The 12,911-nt window shown below is 56.6% G+C and overlaps 2 protein-coding genes across 16 annotated transcripts in view; both read left to right on the top strand.

Moving 5' to 3' along the window:
* Positions 1-2,916, top strand: part of FAM193B (family with sequence similarity 193 member B) — a 31,520-nt gene extending 28,604 nt beyond the window's left edge. For 12 of the 15 annotated variants that reach the window (XM_032844655.1, XM_032844640.1, XM_032844646.1 and 9 more), the window contains 3 exons: positions 60-135; positions 933-1,030; positions 2,871-2,916. In XM_032844655.1, coding sequence (XP_032700546.1) covers positions 60-135; positions 933-1,029 — 173 coding nt within the window. In that variant the 3' untranslated portion in view covers position 1,030; positions 2,871-2,916. Of the gene's footprint in view, positions 1-59; positions 136-932; positions 1,031-1,694; positions 1,938-2,608; positions 2,718-2,870 lie in introns of all 15 variants that reach the window. The other 3 variants (XR_004381149.1, XR_004381145.1, XR_004381146.1) reach the window with 3 other exon arrangements.
* Positions 2,917-5,858: 2,942 nt separating this feature from the next.
* Positions 5,859-11,101, top strand: DDX41 (DEAD-box helicase 41). Its single transcript, XM_032844620.1, has 17 exons — positions 5,859-5,960; positions 6,042-6,152; positions 6,429-6,588; positions 6,661-6,735; positions 6,853-6,913; positions 7,043-7,179; positions 7,462-7,534; positions 7,660-7,813; positions 7,899-8,035; positions 8,850-9,012; positions 9,195-9,326; positions 9,610-9,681; positions 9,807-9,903; positions 10,037-10,186; positions 10,271-10,342; positions 10,462-10,572; positions 10,748-11,101. Exons 1-17 carry the CDS (start codon positions 5,934-5,936, stop codon positions 10,882-10,884), a joined length of 1,869 nt encoding a protein of 622 aa, XP_032700511.1. The 5' UTR covers positions 5,859-5,933; the 3' UTR covers positions 10,885-11,101.
* Positions 11,102-12,911: the final 1,810 nt, after the last annotated feature.

Genomic DNA, 12,911 nt, shown 5'->3' with positions numbered 1-12,911 from the left:
GAGCATGACCCTAGAGGCCTGGCTGTGGGCACTGAGCCCTCCTGGCTGTGTCTTCCTAGACGATGTGTTCCTGCCCAAGGACATGGATGGGGTGGAGATGGATGAGACTGACCGGGAGGTGGAGTACTTCAAGAGGTAGGTGTGGGGATGCCTTCTCACCCACCCTCACCCTGACATCCTCAGAGAGAGAGCCTCGCCAGGCTCGCTTCCACCAGTCTATCTGCTGGAACCCAGGTGGCCACACGGCAGGAAAAGGCATCTGGGAAGGTGTAAGGGACAGGGAGGAGGAGGCACTTCAGGCCCCAAGAACCAGGACTTTCTCCAGTTTTATTCACTTTGTTTGTTCATTTGTACTTTCTTTCCTCTGCCTGGGCTGAGTTCTGGGCTGGAGGCAAATCAGATGCAGTCTAGATGGAGAGAGAACCTAAACACACAGTCCAGCTGTAAGTGCTGTTGGAGGAGTAAGGACGTGGGGTTGCAGACCAAGCTGAGATTCAGGGGTGGGCAGTGCTCCCAGAAGAGATGGGAACCAGGCTGAGACCGGAGAAGTAAGAATGAGTGGGCCAGGTCAAGCAGGGCCTTTGTGACAGCAGAACTAGTAGGTACAGAGGTTTGAGGCTGAAAGCAACACCCAGTACAGAGGGGAGCAGGAGGCAGCCCAGTGTAGCCAGAGTAAAATACCACGTGAGGGGCTACCCTGTATCCCGAGGCAGTGTCACTGTCTTCATACACTGTTCGTGGGCTCGTGGGCACCCTGTCCAGGTCAGCAAAGCTCTCGTAACCTGCTAGGCCGCAATACCCTGGAGCCAGAAGGGTTGTACAGAGTTGACTTGGTTCCTTTAGTGACCAAGACACAGGGACTAGAAATGGGGTCCAGCAAGGAGAGGGGGATCCTCTGATTGTGCTTTCCTGGTGTCTATCAAACCTAACAGGTTCTGTTTGGACTCTGCAAAGCAAACTCGTCAGAAAGTTGCTGTGAACTGGACCAACTTCAGCCTCAAGAAAACCACTCCCAGCACAGCTCAGTGAGGTATGGAGGACCCCCAAGTGTTGCATATACTTCTCTCTGCAAGTTCTGTTACCTTGTGTCCCCACCACACCATTTCATGCTCAGGAGCACACGGAGTTGAGCTAGTGGCTTGCCAGCCCTGGCCCCTGCAGTGACACAGTGACGCCTATGAGCTCTGAAGACACAGGCACCATCTCTTCTCCTGTGGCCCCTCACGCCTAGGCCTCTGTCCTTTCATAGCTCCTCCTGGGCCAGACCCTCCTTAGAGCCCTCCTGCCTGTGTTCCTGAAGGGCCCTTCCTGCACTGCCATCCCTGGGCTATCGCTACCAGGCCTCCACTTCCCTCACCATCTGCCTCTGAAGAGCCGAGGCAGCCTTACCCCAGATGACTGCCCCCACTCCTGACATTGTTAGCCTCAGGGTTCAATCTCACTTGCCCAGCCTGGTAGGCTGCCATTTAGGGTGCTTTCCAGCTAAAGCCATGCAGGAAGGGGCTAGCCCCAGAGGACCAGGGAGAGGGTGGATGAGATCGACCAAGGCCTCAGTGAGGTCATTTAGGCATGGAGGAGTTGGTAAGCGCTCTCCCCAACCATGGCAAATGAAGAAATTAATAGCTAAGCTGCCTCCTGAAGAAGAGACCTAGCCCCAGCTGGGCTCGGGGCTCCTCTCCCAACCACCTACATAGGTCCTTTTGTGTGAAATGCTGACATATCAGATGACGCTGTGGACTGAGAACAGAAGACTAAGAAGCCACTGGACTGAGCACCATAGTGCAGGAGAGAAGAGTGACTGGCCCACAGGCCTTGGTGCCCGGTTTGCAGCCTGATGGCTGTGCAGTGCCCTATCTTAACCCTGTGCTCTGTCCCTGGGATCAGGCCTTTTCTGCCTGGTCACACAACTGCCTTTAAAGCACAGGAAACTGGGGCAGGTGAGCTGAACTCAAGGAACCTCAGGAGGATGTCCTCACCTGTCCTCCTTCTCTTGTCAGTGCCAGGGCAGCAGACTTCCTGGACGCTCAGCCGAGTCTCTTGTCCTCCTCTGGGTCAGGATTCCCCACCCTTGAGGCTGGGCTCCCTATGGCACCCCGGGCTGCCTGGAGACAGAACTGTCTTTAGACTCACCTCAGCCCCTCTCTCTCAAGGGGCTGGACTCCCTGGTCTTTTGCCAAACTGAAATGTCCACACTCTCAGGAGCTTCTGCTAGGGCGCCCTCCTGCCCCTTTTGTCCACTTCCACAGGATCCAGGAGTTATGGGGACCCCAGGCACTTTCATTTGTTGCCTCTTCTCAGAGAAAAAGGGGCACTCCTCCTCCCACAGCCCAGTGCCCCTGTCAGCCAACAAACCTCATTCAGCCATCTTCTCTCAGGGACTCCCTCTTTGATTGATCTCTTTCCCAAGATGGGGGATGTTCCCTCCCTGCCCCACCCCACCATAAGGGCTCTCCATTGACCTTTTCCACCCTCCTCAGAGTGGGATCGGGAGCCCGGAGAGTGTGTGAAAAAGCAGTGCCGGCACGGATTCGGGACCTAACCTGGGCTGTGTCCCCGGAGCGTGAGGCAGGAGTCAGAGTGCATATGCTGCCTCTCCTCCGCCCGTCAGCAGGAGAGCAAAGGCCAGAGTCGGGGCTCTTACCCCACCCTGGATGGGATAGACGTGCTACTGGGGAGCTGTCCCCTGGCAGGGTCTCAACCTGCATCCTCTGCTGAAGGTAATCAAGGAAGTCTATTCAATATTTTCAGCCCAGGGAGCAAAAAAGAGCAGGCAGCTCCTCCTACGCAGGGAACCTATGGAAATCCAGAGCCAGCACAGGGAGGCTAGGGTACAGGCTCACTCACGGTATGGTCATGCTCTGTTTTCTCAGCCCCCTGCCAGGTCGAGCTGCTTCAGGGTGTCCTGAGAACCCCCCCCCCAACTGCCAGCTGAAGGTCTACAGTTTCTTCCTCCACATCCCTACCCACCTGCCCAAGACCCTCCCTGCTCCACACCGTCCTGGACCAACCAAAAGTTGAATGGATGCTGTGCCGTGCTGGGGCCCCTCAAGACCTCCGCAGAGCCGCTTCCTGGTGCTACGCAGCCCCCTCACTCAGAGCCTGGGGGCTGGACTGGCCTGTGGGCCGGGGGCTGATGGTACTGCTGGCCCAACACTGCTCTCTTTGTGTTTGGTTTTGTTTTTGTTCTTGTTTTTCAATTCTTTACTTTTGATACTGTGAAGATCTTTCCTGCCGGAAGATAAAGCAACATTTGGACACAGTCAGTGTGTTGTGGTTTGCTGGTCTGGGGCAGGGGTGAGGTGAGGAATGTACTCAAACATGGGGTCTGCCTTGGTCATTAGCCTCACTGAGCACGTACTATGTGGTAGCAGTTTGACAGTTTGCACTTAATTCTCACAACAGTTCTAAGTGGGACTGTTAACCCCATTTTACAGATGAGGAAATTAAACCCAAGACAGGAAAGTGACTTTAGTGCACTCGGTCTGGCTGAGAAGTTAGAGCCGAAGCCTGTTTAACAGCAGCATCTGTGCACTTTCTCCTGGTGGGAGGACCCTTGTGTGTGACCTGGAACAGCCCCTTCCCCATGCCCTGTTTCCCCCTCTGCGAGACGGTGGGGTGAGACGCTGTGTCTGGGCAGCTACTGTGAGAGGTGGTCTGGGAAAGGCCTCAAAGCCTTTTCTGTAGCCTGGGTTATTGACATGGTCAAGGGAAGTGGAGTAAATGGAGTTTCTGTAAATTGGATCGGACTTTCCAGTGGGAATGACACATACAGCCTAAGTACCTGAGAGTTGAGGATAATGAACCCTTCTGTAAAGTAAAGCAAACTACCTCATTCCTACCTTCCACCTCCTGTAGATCTGGTTTGAAAATTCCGATTTTAATATAATAGGTTTGCTTAAAAAAAAAAAAAAACTGCGTCACACACACCTGTGTTCTAACTCCTTGTCCCTATTGTCATTTCGTCAAGCTGACACTTAAGCTTGTGTGGGGGAGCAGTGGAGGCTGTGGTCACATAGTCACTAAGAGCGCTTTATAGAGAGTTGGGAAGCAGGATTGGAAACTGTTCCCTCTCCCTTCCCCTCCTCCCAGGTTCATCCCCACCATGGGCAGTCAGTGCCAGCTTTCTCTTCTAAAGAAGTTAAAAGGCATCACCCACAGGCTCCCAGTTCCTGGTCCGTGGCCCTTCCTAATCTCCAGGGAAGTCTGCATATGCCCTGGTGAAACCTGCCTCTGCATACGTATTATCTGTGTTCCTCTCTCCCTTCAACTCCTGGCACCGGGCTCCTGCCCTGCAGCTAAACTGGCATAGCTACCTAAAATTCTGCTTCATCATTCAAAAATTGCCTGTCTGATCAAGGAACAGCTTTACGTACAGAGAAATACCTGTGGATGGTGCTCAGAGCCTTCTGTGCCTGGTCCTTGCCTCCCTGCACTTCACTCCAGCCCCACCAGATTACTTCAGTCTCCCTCCAGGCCTGGCATCCACAGGTCTCCCAACTTTACTCACGTTTCCTTCTTCCCAAATTACCTTCCCTTCATCATGTCCTGCTTATCCTTCACATTCCAGCTGAAAGGCCGCTTTTACTAGAGAATCCTCTTGCCCTGCCTTGCAGTGCTTCGAAAAGTACTACTTTATCTGTCTTAGAATATTTCTCCTTTACCTCAAGACCTATTTTCGTCTCCTCGACTAATCCATAAACTCACAAGCCAGGTTTGTGTCTTGTTCATCTTTTATCTGCTTCAGCACTGTGCACAATGCCCAGTATGTGCTGATAATAAATACATGAATGAAGAAAAAAGTAGTACTGACACATCACTCCTCTTTAAGAGTCCCTAGTGAGGGGCACCTGAGTGGCTCAGCCCTCCGACTCTTGATTTCTGCTCAGTTCCTGATCTCAGCGTCGTGGGATCTAGCCCCAGGTCAGACTCTAGCTCAGCGTGGAGTTTACTTGAGATTCTCCCCTGCCTCTCCCTCTGTCCCTCACCGCCGCACGCTCTCTGTCAAAATAAAATGTTTAAATATAAATGAAGTACCCCCTTGAAGTTGAAGTTACTTCGACCGTCAGGGCCCTGCATACTCTGGGCCCACCCAGCCTCCCTATCCAGCTTTAGCGCGGGCCACTCCACCCCACAGCAGCTGGCCACTTGCTTTGTTCTTTGAGGAATCTGTACTGGCATATGGCCAAGCCTTCACTCCTACAGAATCCTCAATCAGAAAGCTTCTTTCCTCTACTCCCTTGTTCTGAGTCCACACCTCTGGAAGCTCAGATGCAGGTCTCTTCAAAGACTTCTCTGGTTCCGCAGGCAGTGAGTTACTCCAAGCTCTATTACAGCATTTACTATAAAAATCGCTCCTTAGGTATGTACGGACCCTCAGCGAAACACTTGTCACCAGCATTTTATTTATCCTTCATCACTCTGAACATACGTGTTGTCTCACATAGACTAGGACGCTAGTCAGAGCTGCAGCGTGAGTTGATTCATTTTTCCGTAAGCCACACCCGGTCCCCGAGCCTGGGATGGAGGCCCCGGCGGGGTCCCAGCTGGCTCCGTCCGGGATCGTGCCGGATGACGTCAGACTCTGGGCGAGGTTTCGCAGCGGGCCAGCCGGCCTCTCCGGGATCAGCCGTCTCCACTCGGGACCTTCCGCCAGACTTCGTGTTGTGAGCCTTTAGCGCATGCTCCAAGTCTTCCAGCGTCCCATAATGCCTTGTCTGACGCTTTGCCCTGGCCCTTGGCAACAAATGCGCAGCCGCCCAAGGGACTTTGACGCCAGCACGGCCTGACAGGTTCTCCAAAGAAAGTTTGTCCCTCTGCGCGACCCGGCACTCAGAGGTCGTTGCTAGGCGCCCAAGTTCCGCTTCACATCTGATTGGATTTCACTCAAAAGTTGAGGCGGGGTTTTACCGTGGCGCGCATGCGTGCAGCAAAGGATGGAGGACTCGGAACCCGAGCGGAAGGTAGGAGCGAGGCAGGGGTCCTCGCGGGTGGCGAGCGGCAGTGAAAGCGGGGGACTGAGCCTGACTCCCGTGTATCTGTAGCGGGCGCGCACCGACGAGGCGACTGCCACAGGAAGCCGCTCCGAGACGGAGGATGAGGACGACGAAGACTATGTGCCTTACGTGCCTTTGCGACAGCGCCGGCAACTGCTGGTGAGGGCCCGGGTTCGGAAGAGGAATGAGGGCGTGGGAGCCGGGGACAAGGGGCGGTGGGGGGAGGTGGCCGCCCGTGGAGCGAGCTGTTCAGTACTCGGGACCGTGGCCCTCCGGCGAACGAGGAGCGGGCGACCTGATCTGAGGGGCAGCGCAGCTCCACGTCGCAGGGTACAGGTTCCTCTCCCAAAAGCCAAGATCCTGACGCAGGCCCACTGGGCCCAATGCGCCTCTCTGTTTTGGGCTTGGTTTTGCGGGGCGCTGGTGGAACCTCAGCTCCAGAAGCTACTGCAACGAAGGCGCAAAGGAGCTGCGGAGGAGGAGCAGCAGGACAGCGGCAGCGAGCCCCGGGGAGATGAGGACGATATCCCGCTGGGCCCTCAGTCCAACGTCAGCCTCCTGGATCAGCACCAGCACCTCAAAGAGAAGGCTGAAGGTGGGCTGTAGAGCAGCGGGGAGGTTCAGCTTAGTGCAGTGCTTGGTGTCTGATATCTGCTTCTTTCCTCAGCCCGCAAGGAGTCTGCCAAGGAGAAGCAGCTGAAAGAAGAGGAAAAGATCCTGGAGAGTGTGGCTGAGGGCCGAGGTGTGGCTGTAGTCAGGGCAGGGTGGGTGGTGGACTGACAACCCCAGACATGTTATATCTCAAGGGCCTGGTCTCTGGGAAGGAAGAGCCAGCCCTGAGCCACGTCTGTCTCCTCAGCCTTGATGTCAGTGAAGGAGATGGCCAAGGGAATCACATACGACGATCCAATCAAAACCAGGTATGTTTTTCAGTCTGGGGAAGACAGTCACTCACTTTTACTTGGAATGGTATATGGCTGAGACTGGCAGGTGTACCCCAGAGCCAGCTGTGCCTGGGGCCTCTCTTGACCCCCACCACCCACTCACAGTTGGACACCCCCTCGCTATGTCCTGAGCATGTCTGAAGAGCGGCATGAACGGGTTCGGAAGAAGTACCACATCCTGGTGGAAGGAGATGGTATCCCACCACCCATCAAGAGCTTCAAGGAAATGAAATTTCCTGCAGGTACCTGGGAACTTTGGTAGTCAGACAATTGTAGGGTTGTGTCCCAGCCCCCACTGTGCTCAGCATCTGCAGAGATGGGTCTAGCCAATGGAGATGGAAGGACTTGGGGGTTGAACTTCAGTTGCTCCAGTTATCGTGGAGGTCTTGGACAAGTCTTTCTTTTTCTTTCTCTTTCTCTGGGCCTCATTTGTAACTTGAAGGGGGTAGTGCTGGGTTTACAGCTTTGGGGGCATATAAAGTATCTGTGAGACACAGGGATGATGCTGAGGTTGTTTTCCGTAGCCATCCTGAGAGGCCTGAAGAAGAAGGGAATCCACCACCCAACACCCATTCAGATCCAGGGCATCCCCACCATGTGAGTGTGGACCTGGGAGCCCAGTAGGGGCGGTGATGGGGAGGAGCAGTCACTTGGTGTCCATCTGGAGACTCATTCCCTACATTCTACTGAACCTGATCCTCAGGTCTCTCCTCTCCCAACAGACTATCTGGCCGTGACATGATAGGTATCGCCTTCACGGGTTCAGGCAAGACACTGGTGTTCACATTGCCTGTCATCATGTTCTGCCTGGAACAAGAAAAGAGATTACCTTTCTCCAAGCGTGAAGGGCCCTATGGACTCATCATCTGCCCCTCGGTAATACAGACCAGGCTAGAGGGCAGGGTAGAGAGGGTAGAGACAGGACTGCCTTCTGGTGCTAACCTCTGCCCTGTGCCTACAGCGGGAACTCGCCCGGCAGACCCATGGCATCCTGGAGTATTACTGCCGCCTACTGCAGGAGGACAGCTCCCCACTCCTGCGCTGCGCTCTCTGCATCGGGGGCATGTCTGTTAAAGAGCAGATGGAAACCATCCGACAGTGAGCACAGGCACCCCCACCCTGTGGGCCTCCCCAGAACCACTCAGCAAGCTAAAGGGGCCTTTGCTTTAGCTACCCCTGCAGACCCTTACAGAAGCTTCCTTGTCCTCAAGGAGTTCCTCGTCTAATGGGGAGATCAGTTGGGGTGGGACAGAGGGATGTGGTAAGGTAAGGTACTGTGGGAGCACAGCAGATGGAATGGGGGCATCTGGGCGGTCAGGGGGTCAGGGCATTCTGGGCAGAAGACACAGAGGTGGGGGATCCAAGATGTCCAGGAAGGTCAGGATCCTTCATTGTGGTCCAGCATGGAGGCTGAGACACTAGGGCAGGGCCAGATCTGCAGTCCCCAGCAGATAGTGCTATTCGACCTGGGCCAGGCTCTGGGGTTATGGACAGGCCACACCCAGTCCCTTCTTTCAAGGCGTTCCTGGTCTCAGGGAAAAGTCAGATACAGAAAGGATTAATTTAGCATTCCGGGAAGGTGAGCCCATCAACGCCTACAAAGGGACGTGCAGGAGCACATAGTGCGGTCTGGCTGGAGCTTCAGGACCGCTGTCTTCTAGAGAGGGAAGGGTATGTCAGGCAGGGTTGATTCATGGCTGGGGAGGAGCTCTGGAGCACAGCAGTAGTCAGGAAGGCTGCAGCCCCATCCAGAAGAGACATGTTTTACAAGTAGGACAGGATGCTGGAAGTGATGAGGGGACGGGGAGGAGAGACAGGAAAGAGGCCAGAGAGCAGAATGAGCAGACTGCCAGCCCATAGGTGCAGGGGTGGGCAGGTAGCCCTGACCTCAGGGTCTTCTCTTGATCCCTAGCGGTGTGCACATGATGGTAGCCACGCCTGGGCGCCTCATGGATTTGCTGCAGAAGAAGATGGTCAGTCTAGACATCTGCCGCTACCTGGCTCTGGACGAGGCTGACCGCATGATTGACATGGGTTTTGAGGGTGACATCCGCACCATCTTCTCCTACTTCAAGGTGCCCGTCCCTTCCTGGCTAGGCCATTCCTGCCACCCTCCCCAGCACACCCCATTCAACTGTGGCAGGCCCTGAGGCCTAGCACTGCCCACCCACTGGCCCTGCTTCGGGGCTTGACATCCCAGCTACTTGGTCTTCCCAGGCCTCAGCATGCCCTCAGTCCTAGCCCTGCTCTTCCTCAGGGCCAGCGACAGACCCTACTCTTCAGTGCCACCATGCCTAAGAAGATTCAGAACTTTGCCAAGAGTGCCCTGGTAAAGCCGGTCACAATCAACGTGGGGCGCGCTGGGGCCGCTAGCCTGGATGTCATCCAGGTGGGCAGACACTCCTGGTGAACAGGGTTTCACTTATGAGGGTTGGATATGGCCTGGCCATGTGGAAGCTCTTGGAGTAGGGTTGAGGGGCCCCCTTGTGGGCACTCGGGGTTTCATTCAAATCTCCAGCCCTTAGCAAGAAACATTCTTCGGGTGGCCAGTGCTTTATGGCAAGAGGCTTCTGGCTTCCTCCCAGCTAGGATTGGGGGCCCAGGCTCTGCGGCAGGGCCGTGGCTCGTGAGCCCATTTGCAGGCCCACCTGACCTGGTCCTTGTGATGGCAGGAGGTGGAATATGTCAAGGAGGAGGCCAAGATGGTATACCTGCTCGAATGCCTACAGAAAACACCCCCACCCGTAAGTGTAGCCCAGCAGGCTAGCCCAGGACCCCTGGCAGGAGAGGGAGGGGGCAGTGGGGGCAGCATGCTGGAGAAGGTCGGTTGGGGTCAGCTCCTGTGGCTGAAGTTGGCCTTCCCGGACAGGTGCTCATCTTCGCGGAGAAGAAGGCTGATGTGGATGCCATCCATGAGTACCTGCTGCTCAAGGGGGTCGAGGCAGTGGCCATCCATGGGGGCAAAGGTCAGGGGTAGTGCCTGCGTAGGCAGGGATTCTGCTGCCACTGCCACCGTTCTAACCCCTTTCCCTGCCTGGTGGGCCCCCCACTACCCCCAGACTCCCGTCCCTCTAACAGCTCCTGCCTAACCCTCTCCAGACCAGGAGGAACGGACCAAGGCTATTGAGGCGTTCCGGGAAGGCAAGAAGGATGTTCTGGTGGCCACAGACGTAGCCTCCAAGGGCCTGGACTTCCCTGCCATCCAGCATGTCATAAATTATGACATGCCTGAGGAGATCGAGAACTACGGTGGGGGGCTCGGTGGGGTCAGGTAGGTGGGCTAGCCCCCAGCCCCACAGGCAGTAGGTGAGAGGCCCTGTTCCCTCTCCACAGTGCACCGCATCGGCCGTACCGGGCGCTCTGGGAACACGGGCATTGCCACCACTTTCATCAACAAGGCCTGTGGTAAGGCTTCCCCCTCGGGATCACCTCAGCCGTCTCCGGGGTCCTCTGCTGTGACCACCCAGGTCCCGGCTGCAGGGCCTAGGGTTGGGCCTGACAGTTCCCTACCCCCCCCCCCCCAGACGAGTCGGTGCTGATGGACCTGAAAGCTCTGCTGCTGGAGGCGAAGCAGAAGGTGCCCCCTGTGCTGCAGGTGCTACACTGCGGGGATGAGTCCATGCTGGACATTGGAGGTGACTGCAGCGGGGGACACAGGCCAGTGGGGTGGGGGGAGCATAACGGGAGCACCACAAAACATGTCCAGGTGGCGCATCAGAGGGCTTGGGGGCGGGACCTAATGGGAAGCCAAAGTCTGGGCTGTGGAGCCTGGTCTTGCAAGCATGCTGACTCTCACCCCCGTGTCCTCAGGAGAGCGTGGCTGTGCCTTCTGTGGGGGCCTGGGCCATCGAATCACTGACTGCCCCAAACTCGAGGCTATGCAGACCAAGCAGGTCAGCAACATCGGCCGCAAGGACTACCTGGCCCACAGCTCCATGGACTTCTGAGGCTTCTGCCGTCCCTCGTCTCCGAGAGACTTCAGTCTCCAGCCACCATCTGTACACACCAACCCCCTGGACAAAAAGCCAGCATCTTCCGCCCAGCTGGCCTGGGCTGGGCCAGGCTGGGCCTGGCTGCCTGCGCCCTGTGTACCCCAGAATTACTATTTTTGTTCCCCTTTACCCCTGCTGTCATTAAAGCACAAACCTCTCTTGTCTCAGCCCAGCCCTGCCTCTGTGTTTCCTTCCCTGATCCTGCTTCCTGGACAGGCTGTACGCTCTGACCTCCACAGCCCCTGTGAGGCAGGGGAGTTGGCATCTCCCACCACCACCCAGGAGGAAACTGTGCCCTTGGGAGCTGCAGGGAAACACTCAGAGCGGGAGAAACCTGCATGCCCATCTCAGGCCACATTCCCTTCAGCGCCCCCTGTTGAGAAAAAAAGCCTAATGCGCACTGCTTCCTTCATTCTGCCACCCGGGAACTTTACTCTGCCGGAGCAGCAGGGAGCCATGTGGGCCTCGAAGCCCCATATGGCCCCAACAAGAAACAAGCGAGAAAGCACTCCCATCACAGCGCCAGCGCGTGGCCTGAATCGCCGCCCAGTGCCGGCCAATTCTCAGGAGGTTTCTGCCCAAATCGATGTCAATTTGGGCAGTAAGCTCCTGAGAATTGGCTGGAAATCCCTGGCAAACTCGCTTCCGGCAGTGGGGACCTTCAGGGGAGCTGCCCGGGACCGGCCTGGGGTCCCTCGTGGTGTTGCCCGAAGCCTGTGAGAAAGCGCTCAACGCCGGGTGTGCGGGAAGCCCACGTCGCCTCCGACCCACCCTCTACTCAGCCCCATGGGGAGCCCGCCTCAGCACCAGCAGGTGGGACCTGCCATGCCCCTAGGCTGAACCCCAGGGTTGGGTTCTCAGGCTTCCATCTCCCGAGGCCTGGCCCTCAAGCCTTCCAGATTGGGGACCTCTGAGCCATACCACAGGACACCGCCTGCCACCCAGGAGGAAACCGTGCCCTTTGGAGCTGCACAAAACGCTCAGATTGGAGGAAACCAGCATGACTCCTGGAGGCCACCCCTCCTTTGGCGCCCCACCGGGCCACCAACGTGGAGCCTGAGGCTTGGCCTGACCCCTCCCTCAACTTTGGCCCTGGAAAGCTCCCCTCAGCTGTGGCCCTCAGGGGAGTCGGTGGATCCGGCCGAGTTCCCAGATGGTGTCAACGCGCAGGTAGTGAGAAAGCACTCTGAACAGCAGGCGGAGCAGGGCCTGAATCACTGCACAACGCCAGCCAATTCTCATGAGCTTTCTACCCAAATCAATATCAGTTTGGGGAGAATGCTCCTGAGAATTGGCCGGAAACCCCCAGTGACCTCGCTTCCGGCTGCGCAGGCCTTCAGGGAAGCCGCCTGGGCCTGGCCAGAGGTCCTGAGTGGCTGCAGCCCAAACCCTTCGAGAAAGCGCTCTAAAACCCAGGCGCATGGGTGGCCAAACCCTCCCTCTACTCAGCCCCCTGGGGTTTCATTTTCAGCCCTGGCAGATCCGGCCTGCCGTGACCTTAGGCTTAGGTCTAGGCCCTAGGTTGACTTTTCAGGCTTCCGTCCCCAGAGGCCCCAAGCCCTCCAGATTCGGGAGCCTGGAGCCACACCCCAGGAGTCCTCTTGCCACCCAGATGGAAACTCTGTGTTGTTGGAGCTGTGCAGAACCCTTCAGAGCTGAAGAAACCTGCATGCCCCTCTGAGGACACCCCCACCTTGTGCAGCCCCCTGGCTACAAACCCGCAGCCTGACATGCCGCCTGACCCAACCCTCAACTTAGCACCCCAAGGAAGCCGCCTCAGCCCTGGCAGATCAGGCCTGCCATGGCCTTAGCTCAGCTCACCTCAAGGACCCCAGTCAGCTCTAGGCAGACCTGGAACTCCCATCTGCCTCAAAGCTCTGGGATCCCCCCTTCTTCTTCCAAAATTACGCTGGCCCAAGTCTTTCATGAGAAAGGGAAAAGGCTACCTCCTGAATGCTTACCACCTCCTTTCCTCTTCTGTC

Source organism: Lontra canadensis, unplaced genomic scaffold, assembly GCF_010015895.1.
Source record: "Lontra canadensis isolate GAN:19392208 unplaced genomic scaffold, GSC_riverotter_1.0 scaffold4, whole genome shotgun sequence".
Taxonomy (NCBI): Eukaryota; Metazoa; Chordata; class Mammalia; order Carnivora; family Mustelidae; genus Lontra; species Lontra canadensis.
The sequence above is the reverse complement of the archived record's forward strand: the minus strand, read 5'-3'. Positions and strand labels throughout refer to the sequence as shown.

What these genes read in the sequence shown, in the direction of transcription:
- DDX41 (XM_032844620.1), top strand. Translation starts at nt 5,934, where the DNA reads ATGGAGGACTCGGAACCCGAGCGGAAG. An exon ending in ACTCGGAACCCGAGCGGAAG is followed by an intron (nt 5,961 to 6,041) that starts GTAGGAGCGAGG and finishes GTGTATCTGTAG; the next exon opens with CGGGCGCGCACCGACGAGGC. An exon ending in TGAGGAGATCGAGAACTACG is followed by an intron (nt 10,187 to 10,270) that starts GTGGGGGGCTCG and finishes CCCTCTCCACAG; the next exon opens with TGCACCGCATCGGCCGTACC.